Below are 26,995 nucleotides of genomic sequence, written 5' to 3'. Positions count from 1 at the left end.
TATCGTTGATTATTTATCCAATAAAAGTAACGGCAATAGAATATTACGCAGTTGCACACCCTCTATTAGGATGATAGCTAACGGATCCTTTAACGAAGAGATGGGTATCCAAGGTTTCGCAACATTTTCGAACTTTTTATGAAAGGTGCTTCAGATGAACTGAATGAATATATAAATATGAATCGTCTCTCCCCTCCCAAGAAAAACGGCAACAAAAATAACAACACACACAGACAAACTGAATCTACAGTCTTTTCTTTACCACTCCACTGACATATTTGCAAACATGAACGGGCGTCTGTCTTAAAGCTGTCTGAAGAATGTCGAAAACTCAAGGGTATCACCCTCAAAAAATTTCTTCTTAAATGAGAAAGCTGATGGCATCCTGCTAGAAAGTGTGCTGCATCATCAGCTCTTAAATTACATCTGGTACAAGAAAAATCCGCATCTGAAGCCAGTCCTCATCTTTTAAACACTCTTTTAAAAGGTCGGTCGACTACAAAACAAGGTCCCTTATATCTCGGCCGACTACAAAACAAGGTCCCTTATATCTCGGCCGACATTTCTAATTCTTCAAAATGTTCAAAACCAAAGACCTTTCAAACCTGGACAAAAGACTTTGACGTCTCTAAGCTCCTCACCATCCGGATCCAAATCTGGATTTCCTGGACTTCCATTTTAGGACTCTGGCTGTCCTAGCTTCTCATTCCAAATATAAAATGTCCCTGCTCACTCTAATAGAGACTTTATCTGATAAAGACACATGCTCTTTTTTGTTTCGACTGCAGCATCTTCAAATAAGGTGCATCTACTAACCTGTTACATTTTGTTACATGGACATTATATGGGTCGGATTATTTGTCGTTAAATGGACCTTAATTAATCTTTTAAAGTGCTGCAGCTGAATTGATTCCAACTGTGCAGCCTGCTCATATCTCCAAAGCTGAGCTCCATAATCAATTGTAGGTCACACTTAAGAATTAAAGGTATATTTATGCATCTTTAAACCCATATTTAGGCTTATCAACTTTAGCTAGTACTGTATATATACCGTACACCGTCTTATATAGCACTGATGACTCTAATTTACTTATCAGGTATACCATAAAATAGGACCTTCATCACAGATTTGCTATGAGCTGAATCAAATACCTGTTCATAGTTTCTTAAACTGAGGACTAAAATAGACTGAAGATTCAGGCACTTGTCAATTATTAATCTAAGAGTTAAAATTGGCTCCTTTTTAGAATAGAACTGTTCATCTCTTAAAACTTTATCTACAATATCTTCTAGTCTAGTAAGTATCATTATGATAAGTATTTACTGCCTATGGGAATCAAGTTAATGCCACTGTAATTACTTCACTCATTTTTATCACCTTTCCTGTAAAGAATTTTGATTAAAGTTTTTCTAAAATTCCTAGCTACTTCCCTCTTTTCAAAAATCGCATGCGTAATCTTGAGTAAATTATTTCTAACTTCACAACCACCATATTAAATTTACAACTTCACAACCACATTTAACTTCACAACCACAATATTATTCATTTACCAGATCATCGCCACCCGATACCTTATCCTTGTGGTGCTGTCTAATTCTTCTAGAAAAATAAATCCTCCTTCACTTCCAAAGTGTCAACAACTTTTCTTTCTTTGCTATATCATTTTCAGTGACTTTAATCCAGTTTCATACATTCTCAAAATGTTCATCACATCTCTATTTAACCATTTCTATATCACTAATTGCGGCCCCGTTCTTATCTTTAACTGGGACAAGTCCAGATTAACAATTACCTTTCAGTTTTTAACATACCAATAAAAATTTTTACTGTTATGTCGTCTGGCTGTATCTTCTAGATCTTCATTTTTTATCCATGGCCTCCACTTCACACCTCCTTAATTCATATTTTAATGCTTTCTCCATTTTTCTTACGCACCTCTTATTTTCATATGACCTTTCAATCAAACACTTCTTGTACAACCCCTCCTCTTCTCTACAAACTTAAAGCATTTTCACTAATATTAGCTGCTAATACCTTATGTCGAACTTCATAACCAGCATGTTCATTAAAACGCTATGGCATCTAAGACCTGCTTACTTTTCAATCCTTTCGGAACCGTTCAGTGACACATAGCTGTATATATTACTTAAATAAAAAATATACCTTTTGATTTAAATCAGAAAGGGTATTATCAGTATCCTACCCCAAGTCATCAACGACAATGGTTCTTCTCCACTACGCTGTAGAGCCTTTCACACTAGCATACCTCAAGACTATGTTACGTTAAGTAATCTTAAGGAGCAAATTGTGTCCAAAACATAGGAGTGCCGCGTAGATATGGCTCTACTTAGAATGTTACGTTACATAAGCTTGTGCTGCATTATGAAAAAGTTAACATAGTAGCATCAAATTGGAATTCCTGGATGAGCCATTAACGAATACAATAAAACATTAATAAAATTCTCCTAAAAAGCCTTTCACACTTGATAAAAGCTTTAATATCCATTTCACATTTTCTACCTTTCAATAGATTGTGGATGACGATTGTGTTGATGTGTATATGAATGTGATGTGTGATGGTTTTATAGATTTTACCTCTAGCCTAGTGTGAAAGGACTTGCTTAAAGTGTGAAAGGGTAAACTTTCCGTCATGTAAATTAACCACTGTGGTTATAAAAATTACGTGCGCAGAGTGGAAGCCATTTAAGTAAATGAATAAGAAAAGACATGGAGATTACGACCATTGTGACATAGAAGTCGTATAGAATTTAATTTAATTTAAAAAGCTTTTACAAGGTTTGCTAAAGTCTCAGAATGCTTGGAACAGACAATGGCCAGAGAGCGTGGCGATACTTCATTGTCAAAAAGTCGCAGAAGTCGTGGATGATAGCCTTTTTCAATAAGGTAAGCTAGTCGGTCAAGAAGGACAAAGTGTTCAGCTATATTTTGTATTCGTGCCTGAAATTAAAATATAACTTATAATCAAAACAAAGAGTATGGTTAACTTATAAAAGGTTAACTTACCTTATTATTACACTGATAAAAATCACTGCCAGGTGCTTCACGAATTGGATACGATTAGTTGACCATCTGTGACCGAGTCTATTCGGCTCGAGATTGAATTTAATCAAGTTTCATGAGCCTTTCTTTGTGCTCCTTAATGTGTACTCCAGGAAATGATAGGCTCAACTGGAAGGATTTTGAAAGACGTGGCTTCCAGCGTGGCTTTCCGCAAGATACCATCCAACAAGTTTAGTCGGTAATCTTTTTCTTGGTGCAAACATTTCCTATGCTTAAATGTTGAAATTGCCGTCACGCAGGCTTATTCAGAAAATACGTATTCTGAGAGTTGTTTTCATATAATCTCATTCAATGAATTCTAGTGTTGCTGTTTCTCTTCGTAGCATATTTCGTAGCATTGAACCATGCAACGACCACTTGATCTGCGTTTTGCTTTATCTTTTTACGGATAAAGTTGAAAGTAAATTAGACATTCAAATTGTGATATAAAGTATTCTTGTGTTTCATTCGTTAATTTGTTTCCCATTTTGCCCGTAAACCGTCAAGTGGAAACGCGGCTTCATTTCGTGGTGGCTCCATAGTGGTTTGTTAAAGCAAACAAAAGCTGTTTACAGCTTCTTTAGTTATCGCTCTACATCTCTCTTCTTTTTATTCTCTCTATATATACTTTTCGCTCGGTTTGTTTTCTTTCAGTTTGTTCCTTTTTTCACAGTTTGCTTTCGGTTTGGCATTTACGAAAAAAAACTCTCAAATTAAATAAATGTATTAACGGACGCACCACACGCAACGCCCTTTTTAATTTTATATCTTAATTTTATAATTTTAATTAGTTTTATGTCTTTTAATTTTTATCTGTTTTTAATTATTATTTTTTATTTTATTAAATATTTTTTTTTAATTTTATATCTTATAATGGGTATTTTTGTTATTATTTTGTTCTAGGTAGATGATTTCTTTCTGAATGATACGTAGATGGGTTGGCCGAAGAGGACCAATTAAATGGCCACCCAGATCAACTACCTAAAACCACTGAATTTTTTGATGGGTCTATTGAACGATCTGATTTACAATCTTCAGCAGAAAACAATCATGGAATTAAAGAGTGCAATCTCGGATTAATTTTATGGCATTACCACTGAAATCTGAAAACTGATATCTGTAAAATGTTCGTAAGTGTTGCTTGCAGAATTCAAAATTGTACCAAAATTCAAAATTCAGAATTCAAAATTCTTGCAGAATTTCAAATAAATCGTAACATTCTAAAACTATATTATTTTGTTTTGTTCTTTCTCCTAAATTTTGTTTTGAACATTATTAAACCAAACAAGCCTTTTACTAATTTTTTTAAAATATTATATTAAGTTAGTAGCCTGTGACAATGCCTTCAGGTTCCAAAAAAAGAATAATCAAAAAGTTTAAGTTTTGTTCTACTTAAAAAGAGCATTTCTTATGTCGCACCCCACCCCGTGTATCAATTTGTTTAGTTATGAAAGCTAGTTATGAAAGCAGTTATGAAAGCTAGGTATATTTCAGAAGGACCTTTTTCTTCCAGCTTTCAATAAATAATAAACGAAATATTAGCATAGAGAGCCGGTATTTCAGGGAAGAGGAATCTCCTTTTGGCTTGAATTAGAACAGTCCCTGCAAGCTTTAAATATTTCATATTTGAATTTTGCTTAAAATTAAACATCATCCCCTTAATTTTCAAGAGAAAATTTTTAAAATGTAACTTTAAAAAGTGTAACCGAACAACTTCTGCAGAATTAGACAATAAATAACAATAACCGGTACCTTTTGAATAAATACTGAATAAATAAACTAATAGTACACAAACAAATTTTGACATGGCAAAAAAGTCACGTTTCAAAATTTTCTGTCCGACGGGTACATAGTTCTTTCTCTAAAACCATCCAGTAGCGTCAATTTATGAAATGTTTGGGGGAGGGCAAACCGTGTTTTCAAAATTTCGGGAGGTGGAGGTAATTTTTTTTTTATTTCTTCAATAAAAATGCTAAAAAGGAAGTTTTCAATGACAATGCCTTAAGAAATATATTTTCAAAATTTAGCGAGAAGGGGGGACAAAAAATATAGGGGGAGATAAAATACCCACAAGTGACGCCACAAAAACTACCCCTTAAATACGGAATGAAATTGATGTTTGAAAAATGTTTAATATCTTTTGCTGTCCCTCTCTCTCTCTACATTCTCGGTTATAGGCTATAATTATAAAAAAGCCAGCTTACCTGAAGCACGCATAAAATTCTAATCTTGTGGATAAAATTAGTCTGAGTTAGTGCCCATTTTATGAAATGATCCTCCCACTCGTCGGAGTTATAGGCCTGTACGCCGACTCGGAGGAAATTCTCAATATCACCAGCGTTTTTTGTTCCCAAGGGTTTTCGTCTAGATTTAGCAATAGTTACTTTAATATCTTTAATGAATTGCTCAAGGCTTGCACGAAAAAATAAGTTCCATGATTGAAGTATTTTATTCTGTTTTCGCCACTGTTCCCAACTCTCTTGTGCAGCAACTCTTAAAAACGTTTTTGATATTTTACTACCACGCCGTTTCAAACGTTGAGAGACTGGAAAATTATCGTCCATTCGGTGGTAGCAGCAGGAGACTACAATACAAGCTTCAGCTGACAAACAACCGTCAAAAATTTTTAACATGGTTGGACTCAAGTCCCCACAAGCGTGGAGACCAAGAAGACATAACGGAGTTGATGGCTCAAAAATGCCGTCTGCAAGTTTACATAGAGAGCAAAGGGACTCACTTGTGCCATCTATTATTAAATTTCTGTAAAACACTCTATCAACAGATTTTGTTCTCAGGGTGGCTGCTTTAGTTCTATACTCATCAGATTCTATTCCGAGGATTTTCAGTTTTGTTCTTTGTTCTAGAAGCTCATCAATATAACCCTGAAAAGAAATTAATTTTCAATGAATTTATTGACAAAACAAAAAATAAATAAATCTCACATAACTAAAAACATCTCAATCCATTCTTGGATGTCAAGAACCACAATATTTTCATTTTTAAACATAAATACTCAGAGTAGTCATCACTCCTACTTCCTACTCCTCGACAGGATCTTACCTCCTCATCAATCATTATAACTAACCAAATATTTTCCTGCTCCTAACTCCAGGGGAAAGGCGTCCTTAAGTTTTTTTATTACTCCAAGATTCCGGGATAGCTTCAGCTTTAGAGCTTGGATATGATTAAAAAATGACAAGTTTTCCTCAAGGAGGATCCCCATTTATTTTGCAGAGCGCTTTTCTGGTCGAACGACCAGACCTCTGGATGTTTAGATACCACATATCTCCGGATGAACACCCTCGACCTGGGAAAACAACAGCTTAATCATTTATAGAACTTTTGTATAAAATATTAAACAAATGTTGAACTACTATCAAACTTATCTGGGAGCAACGGACAATGTGCATAATTGGGAAATCTTACCTCTAAGGCTAAGGGTCATTTAATCCCGGGCACATATTTATAGGACCGTTTAACTATTCTGAGCAGTTTTTTCCGACGACATGGAACGTTCTGTAGTGCCCTGGGGCAGAAAAGAGCACACTAGGGAAAGGGTCACCCAGTAATTAAATTTGACTCTTAAAATTCAACTAGAAATTTATTGACACTACTTCATTGATTATATCTGAATAGGCGAATATAAAATGGCCAAAAATTGATTTAATTTATCCTTACTGACGAAAGCTAAGCAAATTAGGCAAAATGACAGGTAGGATTTTATGTCCAACGGTGTTGCAACCGCAACCTTCAGTGCAAAAACACAAAATTGTTGGCACAACGCTCAGACTTGGATAAGCAGCATAAAAAGCATCAAAAATAACGCATTCCTTACTCAAAAGGTGGTACTAAATACGCCCAAATATAGGAAATGCGTCCATTTTTAAAATGGAAAACCTTGAAATTTTAGAACAGAATGGTTAGTCCTTCCGGTTCTTGCGGAATAAATAAATAAATAAATTCACTGTGATGTTCTACATGATAAAGAGATAACAGTGGAGTATCCCTTATCAGATTATTTACATCAAAACAAGCAGCCAATGTTTGCTTTACGTGGATGCTTCATATTCATAAAAAATAAGTACTGACGAAAAAAATTAAAAAAAAAATAATCTCAAATCCATACTTTTGAATGACATTCAAAATAAGAACAATTACAACTTTCACAAAGAAAATATTTGAATTTAATATTCCTATGAAAAGTATTCAGTTTAAAAAAAACAAACAAACAAACCAACTAACTACTACACCCTAATCAATAATAAGAACTAACACACACGACTTGTTTTATTCAGGGGCTTTTTTAGAATTATTTATAATTATTTAGATATTTAGATAATTATTTATTATAAGATATTTAAATATTTAGATATTTTTTATCTAAGATATAATAATAATAATAATACATATTGAAAACCCGTCGTATACAATAAATGTACAATGACAGAGTATACAAAAATACGAAAAGAGGGAACAAAACGATAATAATAACAACAAAAGCAACAACTTCTTAAATAGTATACAAAATAGTACGAAAAGTGGAAACTGAAAGATAGCATACTCAAATACTACAACAGAAACAACAACTTCTTCTAAAATAGCAATAAAGACAACAACTTTTGAAAGGAGAGAAAAAAAAAAAAAAAAAAAAAAAGAAATAAATAAAAAGGGAAACAAAAGGGAAAATTAAAAAAACAAACTTGCCCACTCGTGCTTTAGAATTGCTGGTTTTGTTTTTTGCCGGCTAATAAGGGTCTCAACAGCTAGATTTGGGTCCGCTAGGTTATAGCGCCAAATCAGAAAACTATTTTTTGTCCAAGGTTGCAATTTTAGTAGGTACTTTGCAAAACGGAAAAATACAGAGCGGATTTTATACTTTTCACGTTTTGCCAATAAATTCCAGAAAGGGGTCACATATAATATATGTGGCAGAGCGGTAGCGTTGTAAATACTTGCCAGTAGTGGACGGTTAAAGCTCAGAGTGGATTCAACGATCAAAGCATAGGAGCTGGATATTCACCGTTCAAGATGTGAGATCAGGAGGGAATGGGTATACTGTAATGAGAAACCTATTGGAAGCCCCAGATATACTATTTTATCAACTGGTTTTACTGAGCAATCACCTAGTGTGATATTAGTAGGAGGGTCATTCTTCCAATTATAAAGCAAAGCTTCCGACTTTTGGGAGTTAAATCTCAGACCGACTTTCTCGTAGTTGGACTGCAGACATGATAATATTTCTGAAAGGCGGTTAAGCATCCGGCTGAGATTCAGCGTATCATCGGCATAGCACACTAGGGAGATGTCAATGGAACTGAGAATCCATGATGAAGGACAGCTGTCTTGAGGTTCAATAATGTAGTTATTGAAGAAATTGGGGGATAGAACTGCTCCCTGACGGGCACCTTTACGGACTGGTATCAAAGCTGACCGTGGGGCTGGCGGAAGGCCTTTGTCGGGAGGGCGCTTGAGTCGCACGCGAAGGTGAGAATAAATATCACGGAAAGCCCGGATGATATTTGAGTTCACTCCTCTTTTAGCTGAGTTTAGCAACATAAGTGCAAGAATCAATGAATCAAACGCGCTCTGCAGGTCTAAGCCCCCGATCGCTAGACTTTCTTCTGATTTGTGTGCATTCAGGAGTGCATATGAAACGACATGGAGCGCTTCCGCACAACCAATGCCGCGTTGGAAACCGAATTGTCTTGGTTTTATCTAAATAATATAATTATTTAGATAATTATTTAGACTTATCTATCCACCCCCTTACCTTTATAAAGGGAATTGGCCCTGCCCTCTATATTTTAAATATAAGTTTTTAGTATTTATTTCAAACAATCGAGAAACAACAAAAATCCCTGAGATTTTGGAAAGTACCTTTATTTCTATCTTCACTAAAAAAATTAGAAAATCATTGATCCCCTACTATTTTATATTTTTGAAAAATGGCGCCACTGCTTATACACTCTATCCTTACCTGAATAAATAAGTTCTATATCATTCAAATTTCCTAGTTTCTAGAAGATGGGTTTCCAAAATTTCTAATGAGTCCGCTTGAATATGGCTAAATCTGTCAGGAAGAATCTTGTGTGGTTTCATGTCGCTATTTTCATATTATTCAAACCCCTGAAAGCGTTAGGCACTCAAGAAAAGCAAATAGTCCCACCAGTGAAGGCCAAGGACCAACAACCCCTCCTCAAGTGCGTAAAATGTGCTTAAGCGAGCTTACAACCTGACAGCAAGAAGTCATCGCAACCTTCAGCGGAATTGAGGCTTTGTGCAAGTCGGAGCCCACCTTAGTGGGCCCAGACTCGGTTTCAGCTCTTCGGAGATGAACTTCTATCAACAAGAGTTCACATCCTGCATAGGCAATCCCAGGCCTATTACCACTGACCTATAATTTGTTTATCCCCAGACATATAATGCTACACTAGAGTCGTAGCCCTTAATAACAATACATACTAAACAGAAAACATCTACCTAGATTCGTCTAACATCTACCAAAGTCACCCGCTAATCATTAAAGGAGGTAAAGTGGGGGTAGCTACTGTATTATACCTTTTGAATTGCATAAACTCTATCTGATTTGGTTGAGTATTAGTTTAAAGATAATTTGTTAAACCCTATTGGCCTGTCATAACATAAAGAAAGAAAACGACCAAAAATGGGGTTTTTTAAGGCCAAACATGAATACTGAAAATACACACAAAGCGAATATTTCGAGAGGACAACGGCCTCTATTCTTCAGTGTGAACAAAATAGTGTATTCAATGAAAATGCCGAAGAAAGAAACAACAAAACAAACGCGGAAAGTCAATGTGAAAAAAACAAAAACCATTGAAAAAAACAGAAAACATATAAAAATTAAATAAAATTCAATAAAAGCCAAAAATTATAATGATGAAAAAGAATATACAAAAAAAGAACCCAATCTCCCACCTCAAAAATCACTAGACCAAAAGCTAAGAAAGGGGGTAGCGCATGATTTCAAAGAAACCAATAAATAAAACAGAGAACGCAAATGAATCACGCTCGAACAAACATCCAAACCTAATCCAGGGACATCTAGTCCAGGGAAGCCGTGAAAGGAAACTAGGAAGATACATGACAGAGAAAAAATATACAAAAAAATAATCCAATATCCCGCCTAAAATCCCCCTAAATCAAAAGCTAGGCACGCGAGTGGTGCATAATTTCAAAGCAACCCCTCGATAAAATTCAAATAACTTATGCTCAGCTCAAACAAACATCCGAACCCAATTCAGAGACATCAAGTCCTGGGGAAACCGTAAAAAAAAAAGAAAAAAATGCTTCCGTTATCCCCTAATTTTCCAGGCGTTTTCCCAATCCCTCCGAAAATTAACGTTAACAAAAATTAATAATTTGTGTTTTGCGTTACTAATCGTGTATTTACGAACGGTAGTTTTGGAGAGATTTGGAGAAATTAGTTTTCATTCGGGGAAACCCCGAAAAACTTGGAGATAGTGAAAACCAATGGTTACGTGCGGTTATTGCAAAGGCGGTATGATCAAGCCTCGTTAACAGAAGTGCCAAACTCTGACTTTTAAGTCAAAATAGGAGTTAAGCCAAATTGTATATGTTAATCAAATAGGAGTATCCGACAATTAAATACAAATACCTATTTAAAGATATTAAAAAATTTTCATTTTGTTCTCATTACTTGCTGTGAAGTATCAACAATCATCACAAAAAGCATACAATCGTTGATGAAGATGAAAGCATAGAGAAACTGATCCAAGATAGTACGCAAGAGGTGTTGTCAGCTCAGAGCAGGAATTTAATAAAACTGAAGGCAAATGTAAAAATTACTGTTTTTTTTTATTGTGGCTAGCTTAGAATGCGACTCTTGTACCAACTGTACCATACCACAATTGAAAAGCCACTTTCAAATAAGATTTTTTGTAAATTGTACCATTGTCCAAAATGACAAAAATATATATTTTTTTTTATTGTGGCTAGCTTAGAATGCAACTATTGAACCAACTGTACCATACCACAATTGAAAAGCCACTTTCAAATAAGGTTTTTTGTAAATTGTACCATTGTTCAAAATGACAAAAATATATATTTTTTTTTTTTGGCTAGCTTAGAATGCAACTATTGCACCAACTGTACCATACCACAATTGAAAAGCCACTTTCAAATAAGATTTTTTGTAAATTGTACCATTGTCCAAAATGACAAAAATATATATTTTTTTTTATTGTGGCTAGCTTAGAATGCAACTATTGCACCAACTGTACCATACCACAATTGAAAAGCCACTTTCAAATAAGGTTTTTTGTAAATTGTACCATTGTTCAAAATGACAAATTTTTTTTTTTTTTTTATTGTGGCTAGCTTAGAATGCAACTCTTGTACCAACTGTACCATACCACAATTGAAAAACCCTTTCAAATAAGATTTTTTGTAAATTGTACCATTGTTCAAAATCACAATTTTTTTTTTTATTGTGGCTAGCTTAGAATGCAACTCTTATACCAACTGTACCATACCACAATTGAAAAGTCACTTTCAAATAAGATTTTTTGTAAATTGTACCATTGTCCAAAATGACAAAAATATACCACAATTGAAAATCCACTTTCAAATAAGATTTTTTTGTAAATTGTACCATTGTCCAAAATGACAGAAAAAAGTCTTACAAAATACCTTATGCCAATGCCATATTATAGTCACACTTGCTGACCGAATCAAAATTACGCACAATTGCAGGGCCAATTACGTACGCTGTTCATTATTTCACGAGTTCAACATTGTTTAACTTTTTTCTTGATTGACCAATCAGAGTCGAGATTTAAGGTAGGACATTTTGAAACTAGAAAGAATGGAAGCTTGGAACAGTCATTTTTCTATCTGCAACAAAAATCTGACAAATGTTATGAAGACTTAGTACTAGTAGAGTATAGTTGGACACAAATTAGTGTTGGCGCTAACTTTTTAAACCAATTTCTGGCAAGTTTGATATCCGTTTCTGAAATACAAGTGTGGCATCCCGTGAAATCCCCGGGCTGAAGCGGTTCCACCACACCAAAACGGTTACTTGAACCACCCAGGGGCCTGAAGCAAAAACTTCGCGTACTTAGAATGGCACTTTCGCAACACTTGCCTATCAGATTCCGTAAAAATGTCCCACAATGGGGTCAAATATAGAATATGCGGGAGAGCCACACTATTATATATTCGAGAAAGGGCTTTCCGTTCCAGATTAAGTTGCAAAGTAACCACACTAGCATAACCACACTAGCATAAGCAATTCTAAGTTTGCGTTCAGCATTCCGAATCAAATGCTTTCATGTATTCTTAATCGAAGACCCGATTGGGAGACCTAAACATGTTAGTACGGTGGTGGGTGCCACCTCACTATCACCTAGACGGACACTATTGGGTACCAAACTACCGTGTGAATTAAAGAAGACCGTGTAAATGTAAATTATACATATATATATACATATATATATATATATATATATATATATATATATATATATATATATATATATATATATATATATATATATATATATATATATATATATATATATATATATATATATATATATATATATATATATATATAATAAATTTATATTCGAATTTTGAACAAAGTTCAACTCGAAAAATTACGAACGGCATACATAATTGGTGCTTTATTCGCGAATAATTTTAAATTTTTGGAATCTCCCTATAATGTGATCAAAGCATAATACACAAACAAACGGGGGTCAATTCAATCGTACTCACTAGACCACAACCAATATCAACGACACCTGAAATTCCTTCCTCTTCAAACAGTTTCACCAAAGCAGCAAGCCGCAGAACTTCATGTAACTTCTTGGGACTCAATCCCTTCATAATACTTGGGAGATCATCAACGTCTTTCAGATTGAATTCTGGGATTTTTAGTGACAGTTTCCTCGTCATAAGCGCAAAATCCTTAAGACTTTCAGGTATAGACTAGAAACAACAATAAAGAAATGGTACTTCTTATTCATCACTGCTCGGCACTTACGTATTATATCGACCAAACTCAAAAAGTAAAGTTATGTTAATTATAGTGAAATATACCAAAATATGATGGAAATATAATAATTTAGTAACAATATTACGGAAACTACAACAGAGAATTGTGGAAAGCAGGCCGCCCAGAACACATTATATTAAATACCTAACCTAACCAACACTATATATTAAATATTTAATAAAAATATACCTGTATAGTACTTTATCTCACTCAGGCTGAGCTGATTATCTCCGAGTACAAACAGAGATACCGGTTTTGCAACAGATAAAGAACAACACTGTGGTCGATATTATTGGGAAGTACCCTTTGCTCTTTACTTTAAATGTAGTAAAGATCAAAATGATAAATTTCTGAAACGTATGCCCTAAACATCACTTGCTTTAAAGAACATATTTAACGGTAGGAATATACTGATTAAAAGAATATGATGAATCTTGAAATCAAGGAATTCAGGATAAAACGGATTAAGGAGTATGTTTCATATCAAACAGTTCGCGGTAACGAACTGTAAGTAAGGAGCGACCCGGCTCAATAGTAATCGAAACTCTAAAAAACAGAATTTTGATACCAATAGATACATCAGAAGAATCAGATTTTTATGCTGATTTCAAATATTTACGTTTCTTCAAGTTTAGTCTTACCCATCAAAAGTTCCAACCTTGAGAAAATTTGCCTTATTTTCGAAAAAAGGGTGAAACAACCCCTAAAAGTCGTAGAACTCTAATGAAAATCACACCATCAGATTCAGCGTATCAGAGAACCCTGCTATAGAGGTTTCAAACTCCTATCTGCAAAAATGTGGAATTTTGTATTTTTTTTTTTTTTTGGCCAGAAGAAAGATCACGGATGCGTGTTTGTTTGTTTGTTTGTTTGTTTTTTTCTCCAGGGGTGATTGTTACGATCCAGTAGTCCTAGAATATCGTGAAAGGGCTCAATCGAACCGAATTTAAAAGTTCTGGTGTCATTTTTAAAGGACCAAAAAAATTCGATGGCAACTCGGCCCTGTCCCAGGCTCATTTTTTTCCCGAAGTGACCCAATCAAAATTTTGAGATAGCCATTTTGTTCAGCATAGTCGAAAATCCAATAACATGTCTTTGAGGATGACTTAATCCCCCGCAGTTCCCGGGGGAAGGGCTGCAAGTTATAAACTTTGCCCATTGTTTACATATAGTATTGTTTATTCGGAAGTATACAGGTGTTTTCAGAAGGAATTTTTTTCTAGTGGGGAGGTAGGGGTCGGAGTAGGGTTACGGGGGAGGATCTTTCAATGGAGGATATTTCCTTGGGGGAAGGACATTTCAATGAAGGGGGTTCTAAATTTCCCATCATTTTTTAAAAAACAATCTGAAATTAAATGAAAAAACAAGTTTTTTTCTACTGAAAATAAGGAGCAACATTATAACTTAAAACAAACAGAAATGATTACATATATGAGGGGGTTTCACCCCCTAGTCAATGCCTCACTCTTTGTCCTAAAGTTTTTTGTAGTACTTTTAAAAGAGCTATCTATTCTAATTATCCGGCCTTTGTGATTCAGGGAATTGTGATTCAAACAAAATTCAAACTTTAGCGTAAAGAGCGAGGTATTGACTAGGGAGCAAACTCCCTAATATACTTAATAAAAACATACGAATATAGAAGTTCGTTACGTAAATTGATTCGTAAGTTACGTCAAAACAAAATTTCGAGAAAGTCAATTGGCCAAAAAAAGGAAAATTAATATGCGAATTTCGTTTTTATTATTCATGTACGGTGAGCCAAGATCAAAGCAGCATTAATTCAAAAACGTTCAGAAATTAAATAAAAAAACAAGTTTTTTTTTAACTGAAAGTAAGGAGCGACATTAAAACTTGAAACGAACAGAAATTATTCCGTATATGAAAGGGGCTGTCCCCTCCTCAACGCCTCGCTCTTTACGCTAAAGTTTGGCTCTGTCTCACAACTTTATTTTTAAAAACAATAAAAAACTTTAGCGTAAAGAGCGAGGCGTTGAGGAGATCAAAATCATCATTCGCTTTAAGGAAGATATTTAGCTGTGGGAATATGTTGATTAAAGGAATATGCTGAATTAAGGAAACTAATAAATAAAGAATGCCAGGGATTTAGGGGTACATTTCATTCTATATTGACAGGGGAACAAACATTTTTAATTTCAGTAAATTAGGCCTAGGCACATCCTTTGCTGTAAGGAAGATATTTACAAGAAGATATGATTATGAAGAATTAAGAAATCAAGGAATTAAGGAGTATATTTCAGACTATATTCAAAATGAGTCTAAAATTTTAAAGTTGAGGAAAGTAGACCCTAAGCCAATCCTTTGTTTTAAGAAACATATTCAAGGGTACATTAGACATATAACAGTATTGAGGAATTAAGGAATTATCATAGGCAGCGCGCTTTACTGAACAAAATTTGCACTTTACTGAAAAAATGCAAATGAATGTGCATTGTCAGTTTAATATACATATACTGATACTTAGTAATCAAAATGTTTATATTATTTGATTTATTAAAGTTATAAAAGTAAAAACATTTACATTTTTTTCAGTTGAGTGCAAATTTTTTTCTGGCCTTGGGAAGGCATAGGGGTTTTGCGCCCAAATTATGTTAATTTCTGCTCGTTTTGAGTTTGACTCGGTTAATTATTGTAATTTCTGCTCGTTTTGGGTTTCATTTATTTATCGATGCTGATTTGTGGTAGTTTCACGCTTGGTAGATTATTTGATTTTATTTTTGTTAATTTTTGTTCAATGGAGTTCTTTACTTTTCGTTGAAAAACTTATTTTGTGGAAAAAGTTTTTTAAATCAATTTCATACTATGTTCGGGGTTGTCTAACATTTTGAGTTTCAGTAGCTTAGTGATATCATATGGTTTAAGGAACAACAATGAAAAGAAAGTATGTTTGAAAGTATGTTTGAAAGTATGTTTGAAAGGGCATAAAATTAAAGTTACTAGAAATGTGGTAGGACAAGAAACAGGAGTAGCACAGGCGCCAGAAGAAATTGTAGTGGAAATTAGAAAAATGAAACCGTACAACACTTTATAAACGTTATATTAAGGATGGTAGCCGCACACCTATTATGGTGATTTATGTTCGTTTTAAGGTTGACTTGATTATCTATTTTAATCGCTTTTCGTCTAATCGCTTTTGATTCAGCCATTTACCTAAACAATTTCGGTGATCTTTATGCTTGACGTGGTTATTTATGAGTTAGGTTCGGAAAGCAAGTTCAGTTTTTTAATTTATTAAAAAAATACAAATAAAGCAAGAAAATTTTTTTCGCAAAAAAATACCACTCTTACCCTATTTTTCAGCACAACTTCCACTACTTTCTACCCACCTACCATCTACCACCTACCATCTACTTTCTAACCATCTACCCATCTACCCAACTACTACTTTCCACCCATCTACCATAGTGCGTACACGTTTTTGTTTACCCTGTTTTATTTAAATTTTTCAGCATTTTATTAAAGTCGAATTAAGAAAATTTTGACTTAAGAAAACGTTGTATTTTTAGTATTCAGCATTTTAGTTTCTGTTTATTTTGGGCTTCATTTATTCATCAATGCTAATTTCTGTTCTTTTTAAGTTTAAATATGACTATTTCTCTCTGTCTTAGGTTTTAATGTGGCTCTTTGCTTTTCTTTGGAAAACTCCTTTTTTGGAGATCATTTTATTTTTAAAATTAATTCTAGGAAGAACAATAGCAGTGACCAAACCATGCTGGAGGAAAAACTAAAGATAGATTAAAAACCACAGTTTATAGAATTATCCAGTATGATCATTCTCTATCTCACCCATTATAAAAACCCGGACCGGGGTGCGAGTGCTCCGGAGAACGTTTTTGCAGATATAAACATAAGCGAAGTCAGATCTTTTCATGGGTAGACAATTCAGACTGTGATCTAATCGGAAACAAGTGGAAACCCGCTATTACGAATAATGCACTTTGTTGGAAACAATCGGAAACATCGATCCCGCTAATGCAGAAATAAGTGGGAGGAGCTTTTTGTTCGCACCGAGAACGAAGACCAGAAATGATCTGCGATAAGCTTACTGTCTATAAACTGTGTTAAAAACTAACAGATCACTATTCTTTTTCTATCCCGTATACCAAATAATTTATCAGTTATCCTGCTAAATGACCTTTCCAGTAGTTGTCAGCATTCAGTTATTTGTAAAAAAAAATTTTATTTATGGAGGACTTGAAGATAGGCAAAAATATAAGTATATTTATAAACATACGGAGAAAAAAGTATACTGAAATAAGGTGTAAGCTATTTAATGTAATAGGGGTTATAGGGTATACCCTTATATCAGGTCAGAATTGCTGATCAAGACGGAAATGAAGCTCGGCACCCCTTTCTTGAATGCCCATATAATTTTTCTCCAAATCTCTATGTCAGAGCTTGTGATTGACTTATGGACATGTCTAATAAGCAGTAGGGTAGACTCAGAATATTTGAGTAAGAACACCTTCTTGAAGTCAGGGTGCTGTTTATTGATAACACATCCTTGGAAGCAATCACATATGTTATAGTGCTTTGAAACTTCCTGTGTGACGAGAATATTAAACACTCCTAAATTGCAGCGAAACTATTACTTGTAATTGTCACCACCGTTCCCGAGAAGACGATCTAGCAAGCAAGAGTGTGTCCAAGATTGTTGTTCAGGGAGAGGGGGAGGGGGTTAACAAAATTAAAAAGCGCACCCATAATTTGTTCAGATGCTTTTCTGGCCCCCCGCCTGGATAAGGCCTTGCTGATTGTCATCATTTTTTGGAAACAACTCCCTTCAACATATTTCATCAAACTGATGTTGGAAGCTAAAATAAAAAGGAAAGGGGAAAATGTTACAACTGTTACAAATTACCAATGGGTCAAAGTGAAAATTTTTGGTCAAAGTGACAAAATCGGTTTTTGACCACGGCCATAAGTGGGAAATTTTGGTCAAAGCGATAAATACGATTTTGTGAGGTATTTGTAAGGTATGTAAGGTACCTTGCTTGTCTTGGGAACCAGTCGTATTTTTTATTTATTTGACAAAACCCTAACCTTTTTCCTCTTTGTTAAGCCAAGACAAATCAAAAAGTCTGACTAGAGCCAATTAGTGGAGTAAAAATACGGCTTGACCTCGAAGAAATAGCAACAGGATTTTTTTCTACACCAAAATGTTCAGAAAAATCAGTTGAATTGCACACACAAAATCCACCAAAATCCCTCTTGCACAAGTGTCCCAAATTTACCCTTGAAGGGGGAAGATGAGGGGGGAAATTGATTTTTGTGTTTATAAATGTTTTGGAGTTTAAATAGTCGTTTCCTATCAAATCAAGTGTGACGAATCAGAATACGAGGTCAGAAATCCAGTTTTCTGTATCAGTGTATCAATTTTCACCTTCATGGAATGGGGGGACGGGTGGGTAAAATGCGCAGATCATTATTTAATCAAGATCAAAACTTTAGATCAATCAGTTATGAAAAGGAACGTTTAGAACTCAGGTAAATTAATCAAAAAAACATTTTGATTTTAAAGCACAACCTAAAACTAATTCTTCTTTCCTACTCGTCTTCATTATCGTCCTCATCCTGTCTTGCTGCAGCGTTAGCACATAACGCCCCTTTACACTCCCCACGAGCAGAGCTGCAGGGTAAACCGTTCCATCTGTAAAAGTGGTTCTTAGCTGCAACCAAAGTTGGCAGTAGCCGCTCTGCATGAACTAAAGCATTTGAACTTGCAACCCGCATGGTAAATGGCCGCATCCGGATATCCTTCAGGGTCTTTCCCTTTGTATATGCGGAGCAAAGCTTTCTCTTCAGCTTCGATGATCTACTCGTCGTTGGATCCTGGTGTCATGGAGATTTTGGAAGCATCCAAAAAATACCATCTTTGAGTGACAAGGCAACAACTGCTGGTTTCCCTACGCTATAAAGTCTAGATGTCGTATCGCAGCCAGACATCGCGTGGCAAACAAGTAGGCTTTCTGCTACTTTGGTTCCTAGTTTGTTCTTGATCCTTTCTATGTCATATACTCATCGGTTACTTTCACGCGTGTCTTTCTGCATAAAGATATCACATGCATCAAGCTTGGCCAAAGGTACAACAGAAGGACTAATAGGTCGGTATCATTCCAAATCAAAGTTGTCGACAAAGTTTCAGGACAACTCATTGCAGTTTGTACAACTAAGACATCGGCATCATCGCGAGTATGTAGAGCTTTACATCCTGAATTTGCCAACCTCTCTGTAAGTAAGTCGATGAAGCGTTGTTTATTTTTGGGACTTCTCAAAGATTCCACCTTACTTTTGACGATCTTCATGTTAGGAAAGAATTCAATCCTTGGTCATGACAAACCTTTGGTTCTCTTCAGCTGTGTGCATTTTTCCGTTGTTGATTTATCATTGTAAGGGTCAAAAACTACCACTGCCTTGCCGAAATTTCTTTTGACATAATCTATGTAAGATTCTGCTACCTTAGGGTAGGCAGTTCACGATATTCTGTGTACTAGCCAGCCACCGTCCAAAACTCCCTGGGAGTTTGGCAATGTCACTGGAACACCGAGCCCCAGAATTAACAAATACTTTATCAGTGTATTTGTTAGTGGCTTTGTCAGTTGTCCTCATCACATCGAATAAACTAAAGAGAGATGGTGTAAAAGTACAGAGCTCGAATGACAGAACTTTGTTCAAGTCAGAACCACTGGTGCTAGCCACTGCGGCTAGACGTTGGAAGATTAGCCATAGTTACACTTCTCAGCCATAGCTACAGCTTTATCCTTTCTTCTTAAAACATTTTTACGTATACGTTTACGGATGATGAAGCGCGGACACTAGTAACCACGTTCAATAGCTGTGAATCCTGCCTGAACAGCTCTAGGGGCTCAATGTAAGGGGCTCAAGCTCTCCTCAAAAATATCACTTCTGCGTTATTTTCAATAGTCAACTCTGCAAGGCCTCTCAGGTTCTGCATACATTCGTTAACGAGAATCAAAGTAGGCATAGCAGATGTCCAAATTGTCTGCTACAATTCAGTGATGCCTCTACCTCTCGTCAGACCCCCACTCGTTTTCATACTTCTAATTAACGTTTGTTTGATCACCAAATAACGAGAAAGTGTCGCCCAGTAGCTGTCAGTTCTGTGGATGAACAGGTATTCCTGTGACATTCTCTACTGCTCTGGATTGTCTTTCCTCAACTAATAAGTCGACTGCACGAAAAGCCAGGTAGACTTCGTGTAAAGATTATGCCCAAAACCAACGAAGTAAGGCAGTTCTGGACTCGGATAATAGTTTTTTTTTCACAGGTTGAACTATGTCATAGATAAGCTCCGCTGCTTCCGACACCTGCGATGGTATCTCCTTTAAGGAGCAACTCGTACGCCTGTTGTGTCTTTTCAAGGGGTTCTGGTAGCATGTAATTGCCATCAACACTCTGATCTGATATTCAGTTCTGATGACAAAAGGTTCGCATAAAAGGTTACCTCCAACAGACCATGGCCTCGCACAGCACGAGAGACAGCTTTGCCTTGTAACACACTTCGCCCAGTGTTAGGCGTGTATACTTGACTTGTGATTTCCGAAAGTCCCGAGTCAGCCACAGGGAAGGCAATAGCTCCCAGGAAACTCACGCGCGTGTGAAATTCACTTAGGACAGCAATAGCATTTCTTAAAGCACTTGTGACAAGCTCTGCATCGATGATACACTTTGCCTTCCAGTAAAGCGGCTGGTCAAAGGTAATGGCTAGAGTTTTTCCAGGCCATTACTAGAGTTATTTCTAGGTCCATGGGAAATGGTGAATCGGCCAAAAATGATTAAAATAAATAGTTCAGATAGGTCAATTTTCAAACTGTTTTAGGTAATATGAGGTACTTGACTACTTAAAATCAAGTTTTTAACTTTATTTTCGAACTCACCACCATTCATTTCATAGGAAACGATTAAAAAATAGACAACCTTTTAATTTCGGGTTTTAAACCCCTCCTCCCCATCCTTTAAGGGTGGAAATGGGCATACGGTTAAGGAAAAATGGAAACCTGAGTTCAGATTTGGAGTCAGCATGCTTGATTTGAATCGAAACGACTATTTAAACTCAAAAATATTTATAAACACAAAAATCGATTTCCCCTTCAAGGGCAAATTTGGGACACCTGTTCAGGGGGGATTTTGGTGGATTTTTTCATGCAGTTCAGCTGATTTTTCTAAACATTTTGACGTAAAAAAATTATGTTGCAATCTTCCCAAGGTTTGACCATTTTTTTCCTGTATCTTTCCTCCACTAAATTGATTTATCCCAGAGTACTATCGTCTCCACAATTGACTAAAACGGCGCAATTTTGGTAAATTTATAGTTGGCAACATAAACATAATTTAGCTGGGATGAAAGTGAATACATCACTTGATGCCTTTTTTTATGTTCTTTCATTATTAAATAATTGCTTATGGGGTGCATTACATTCCGAGCCTTTAATGGGTCCCCAAAACGTGAAGTAGTCCATAGTAACTACTACTACTAACAACTCACCGCAGCATCAAGCCGCCTGAAGCCGACACAGCTACGCACACTCCTCCTCCATCCTAATCTATTCAAAGCCTCCTCTTTGCACCCTCCCAGGATGTTTTCATTTTATGACATTTTATTCTTTCTTTATGACGCCCTCCCACCCCAGACGAGGACGACCTGCTTTCCATTTAGCCCTCGACGGTTGGCCGACAAAGATAATATGCTTCTAAAAAGTTGAAAACTGTCTTGTGAGAAAAATTTCCATTTCCAGCTGATCCAGGAATTTTAATTGTTATTCTCCTTAGCCTTAAAAAAATGCCGTTTTGAAAAAAGTTGCAGGAATTTTGAAAGAGCCTGAAATTCCTCGAGTTTGAAAGAGCCTAAGGTAGGAAATGAGGTTAGCAGCTGGTTTTGTAATAAATCAGGAGTTAAGCAGGGTTGTGTTCTATCCCCCTTAATATGGATTATTTTGATGGACTATATCTTAATGAGTACAGGAAATGGAATGGAAGACCACGGAATCAAATGGGGAGGAAAAAGTCTCCTGAACTCAGATTATGCTGATAATTTAAGCATCCTAGATGAAAATGTGAACAAAATTAATGAACTTTTAGAGGTTTTGCGGATTCGCGGTGCTAGAATAGGTTTCAAAATTAATGCTAAGAAGAACAAGTCACTAAAGCTAGGAATAAGTGAAGATGAAAAGGTGACGTTGGGTAACGAAAATATTGATTAGGTGGGCAGCTTCACTTACCTTCATAGTGTTATTAGTAAAGATGGTGGGAGCAGTGAAGACGTTAAAAGAAAATAGCTAAGCCTCATGGGGTTTTTTCACAGATATAAAAAGTTTGGAAGAATAGGAAGATAAGTATGCAAACCAAGATTAGAATATTGGTAGCTACATTGATGGAGTGGTCAAATATGGCTCTGAAGCATGGGCACTCCGAAAAGTAGATGAAGATTTGCTAGATTTTTTCCAGAGAAATTGTTTACGGATTGTTCTGGGTACCCGGCTGACTGACCGTATATCAAACAGTAGGATGCACAAAAAATGTGGTTCAGTCCCGCTTTCTAGGGCTATAAAGAAAGGAAGGTTGAGATGGCCAGGGCACGTTGAGCAGAGGAAGGATAAGAGATTGCCGAAGATTGTCCTTTTCGGCCAACCGTCTAGGGCTAAACGAAAGCAGGTCGTCCTAGTCTGGGGTAGGAGGGCGCCATAAAGAAAGATTTAAAGGAAATGAAAACTTCCTGGGAGGGTGTAAAAAGGGAGGCTTTGAATAGATTGGGATGGAGGAGAAGCGTGCATAGTTGTGTCGGCCTCAGGCGGCTTGGTGCTGCAGTAAGTTGTTAGTAGCAGTAGTGGCAGAAACCCCTCGAAAATGACGTCACAGCAAAAACTGACGTCATTTTTGAACGGTTTCTGGCTTTTTTTAAAAGTTCAGATGATCTGTTTTTATACTAACATTTCACTATCAAGACCAATGAAAATAATAATTATAATTCCCGAATCCGCTCTAAACTAGCCTACAATTTTTTCTCACCGGCCAGTGTTTTTTTGGAAACACATTTTTAAGCTTTAGGGATGTTTTGAGCCGTTTTAGCCTCCTAAATTTCACATTAAGCTGCTGCTTTACTTAACTGTACTTAGCGCTATAATTTTATGTAGAAATATAATAATTTAGCTCATATAATAATCATTGCTGTGAAAATCAATTGATGAGATGATTATCTTTATTCTATACTCTATATAATTGATTTAATCACTGATTTCTAGCGTTGACTACGTTTGATCAATTAACTAATAATAAGTAATTAAAACTAGAAACTCCTAAATAACATATAAAAGTTTAGATAGGGATAAAATCATTTTTATAGATAGTGATAAATTTCACAAACAGTGATAAAATTTCACGAAAATACTACATATTTCGGTCACATATGCAGTGACCGTCATCAGTAGTAAAACTGATGACGGTCACTGCATATGCGACCGAAATATCTAGTATTTTTGTGAAATTTTATCGTTGTTTGTGAAATTTATCACTGTTTATTAAAAGGATTCTATCCCTATCTGAACTTTTATTTATCTTCATGGAAAGGCAGTCAATCTCTGAATGACGGTGGTCATAATGAGGATTAGCATATTTTTGTGTATCAAGCCGACTTGGGCCGACTTTTATGTCGGTCCGACTTGTAAAACAAAGCCGAGTTGTAAAAAAGAAAACAAAAAACTATCAACATCATCTAGCGTTTGGCGACACTTGGCATTTTTTCAGTGTAATAATAAGTAAAATGAATTTAATTAACGGAATTGGTAAAATTTAAGTAGTAATAAATGTCTCAGTTCTTGACAGAAAAACGATTACAATCTAAAAAAAAATCCAGGTTTCACCGGAAGCTAGATGGCTTGCGAGTTTTCTATTTTTTGCAGCCGACTTTTATGTATCAAGCCGACTTTTATGTAGCAGACCTTGGGCCCCGTCAACAGTCCCTCAGCTAATCAGATTAATTACCATTGAATGATTTTCTTTTCAATAAGTGTAACTTAGTACATCCAAGGAATAATTATTATACCTATAATTAAATTCAATCCCTACTTTAAATCATTTTTTCTCACCCTTGAGGTCACGACCCACCAGATTATCGGGACACTATAGACAGGAGATCGTGGATGGCCAGAAAAACAATAAGCACTAAAAAATATTTAAATTAATTATAATTAGATATCAATCAAATTTACCAACAAATACATCCAAACGTAAAAATAACAACTTCGGACAACGACTAAGCAAGTTTCAATCAAGTATCAATGATATAATAAGGCTCTACTTATAAAACGAATTATTATGTTAAAATAATTATTTATTATGACTTTGGGAAGTGGTGGTTGGCGGTTGGGAAGTGGCGTTGGCCGTTGTCAAGTGGCTGACTTTTTTTTTACCTATTTTGGAGAGTTCGTAACGTTAAACTGGTTGTTAAAAGATAATTTGAGTAATAACTAATATTTAAAAAACTTAATATTTATTAAGTTGTTTAATAACTGAAGACTATAATTAATACAATTTAATAATGTAGTTTCTTTTAGGTAATCAAAATAAAATTGCGCAAAGTATCCCGATCTTAAATAGGTGAAACATGTTTTTATATACAAGGTTTCGAGGAAGGAGGGGGCTTGGAAACCAGGATTACACCTAAGGCCCAACAGTTTTATGAACTATGAATCCTCCCGCAATTTTACTTTCGACGAAAGGCACCATGATGAAGCCAGGTTAAGGTTTTCAAAATCAGCAACGACCAAACTCATAAACAATCGTGGATATTAAAGATCGCAAACGTAAAAACCTAAGGTTTGAGAGCACAGAAAAATTCAAACAAGAAAAAGCAAGAGCACACAAAATAAAACATTGACAGTAAATAGTTCTAATTGGTAGCAATTTCTGTTCAAATGATTCATTATATTCATCATTTAATAAAACTTTTGACAAACTATCAAATACCTTTTCACATTTATGATGTTGACCAGTTGCAAAACTCTCAAAATATGCTTCTATCAGGTTGGGGTCAAGACTACACCATTCCAAGGGTATCTTTTCCAAAACGTTACGAACTAATATTTCATTGTTAGGGGAGTCGTAAATCCAGTGAAACCTCCAAAAAAAATTCAGTGCATCATCAAAGTATTCCTCCAATGTCTCATGGAATTCTAGCAGCTCTGATAGTGACATTTCTTGCCCCTAAAATAAAAACCTTAAAAAAAGACCTTACATACATAAATAAAAGACAAATTATTTCGGCTCTTGCTTTTGGAACCCTGTTACTTGGACAACCTCTTTAGTCACACTACTTTTATATGCTCTTCATTTTCAGCAAAAAAAAAAAAGAAAAAACTTATTTTGAATTAAGGATTATAGTAAGGGCGTTGAAAATTAAATCAATTTCCAAACAGTGTGCCTTGTGTGTTCGGAATGGTCTTTTGAGTTTGAACTTCCGAGCACTGATGACTTACGTGAAAAGAATGGGTTTGGATTCCTTTCCATCTAATAAAATTAATTTTAGGCAACTTTATTTTGAAAAGCCAATACACGTAAATGAGCCTTTTTTTCAAATTTTATAGATAATGTTCTTGAACCGGTTTAAATCAAATTATTTTTTTTTTCAAACGAAGGTAAGGAGTGATGTTACAACTTAAACAATCAGAAAATTGATATAAGTTGATTGGACAACACGAAGTGTTGGAGCAACCTTTGGTCAGCTTTGCTCAGAAGTGCATACATTCTTGACCGACGAAAGTGCTGCAGAAGCAACACTTTAATTTTAGTTCTTTACCACCGATTGAATGCCGCAGTTGTCAAATCCTTAAAACATTAAAAATGACATGTAAGAAGAAGAGTTTATAACACACAAGTTCATAAAATAAATAACATAAAACATACAAAGGATGACATGTTCCTTAAAGACAGTCTCAAATTGCACTGCATTCTTACAACCAAGTTGGTTGAACCAACTTTAATCTCTATTTCCTGGCATCCAATCAATGTTGTTCGTTTAACCATATACAAAAGAAAATTCTTTACTACTTTGCCCCAAAACAAAAATCGAACGCAATATTTGCTGTTAGTTCTAAAACTAGAGCACTTGCAAGCTGAGGCTATGTTACTTTGCCTCAAAATATAACACCTATTTGATTCTGAATCTGTCACCGACTGATTAACACATAAACACTTTATTAACAATTGCCAAAATGTGCCATTTCGCTGAATTGTTAGCAAGCCAAAATCGAGATTTTATTAAAACAAGGTGCAACATCCCTACCTTTCCACCTTCTTGGATATAGAGATGCTTAGAGGTATTTAAGCAGGGATATTGAAGGAGAAACCTTCCCATTTTGGTCCTCCAGTCATACAGACTAAAAAACCATCAATGATTCTGGTTCTAAAAAGGAAAACATGGCCATCTTCATATTAAAAAATTAAATAAAAAAACAAGTTTTTTTAACTGAAAGTAACGAACGACGTTAAAACTTAAAACGAACAGAAATTATTCCGTATATGAAGGGGGCTGTCCCCTCCTCAACGCCTCGCTCTTTACGCTAAAGTTTTTTTATTGTTTAAAAAAATAGAGTTGTGAGAAAGTCAAACTTTAGCGTAAAGAGCGAGGCGTTGAGGAGGGGACAGCCCTTTCATATACGGAATAATTTCTATACGTTTAAAGTTGCACAGTCGTTCCTTACTTTCAGTTAAAAAAACGTGTTTTTCTTATTTAATTTTTCAACGTTTTTGGATTAATATGAGTTTTGTCTTTGTATTCCCGTACATGAATAGTTAAAGCGTAATTTGCATATTATATTTGGTTAAATGGCTTTCTCGAAATTTGTTTAATTTTATTT

At 35.4% G+C, this 26,995-nt stretch overlaps 1 protein-coding gene across 2 annotated transcripts in view; it reads right to left on the bottom strand.

Moving 5' to 3' along the window:
- Positions 1 to 2,758: 2,758 nt before the first annotated feature.
- The window catches only part of LOC148942529 (methyltransferase-like protein 25B), a 34,674-nt gene continuing 10,437 nt past the window's right edge, over positions 2,759 to 26,995 (bottom strand). For both annotated transcript variants that reach the window (XM_089102117.1, XM_089102118.1), the window contains exons 2-5: positions 25,107 to 25,343; positions 12,827 to 13,039; positions 5,266 to 5,943; positions 2,759 to 2,959 (exon numbers count right to left, since the gene is read on the bottom strand). In XM_089102117.1, the coding sequence (XP_088958243.1) occupies positions 2,780 to 2,959; positions 5,266 to 5,943; positions 12,827 to 13,039; positions 25,107 to 25,334 (1,299 nt within the window). In that variant the 5' untranslated portion in view covers positions 25,335 to 25,343 and the 3' untranslated portion in view covers positions 2,759 to 2,779. The remainder of the gene's footprint in view (positions 2,960 to 5,265; positions 5,944 to 12,826; positions 13,040 to 25,106; positions 25,344 to 26,995) is intronic.

The sequence above is a fragment of the Artemia sp. Qi Xiang Cuo genome, chromosome 16 (assembly GCF_049724085.1).
Source record: "Artemia sp. Qi Xiang Cuo chromosome 16, ASM4972408v1, whole genome shotgun sequence".
Lineage (NCBI taxonomy): Eukaryota > Metazoa > Arthropoda > Branchiopoda > Anostraca > Artemiidae > Artemia > Artemia sp. Qi Xiang Cuo.
This window is presented reverse-complemented; position numbering and strand designations above follow the sequence as displayed.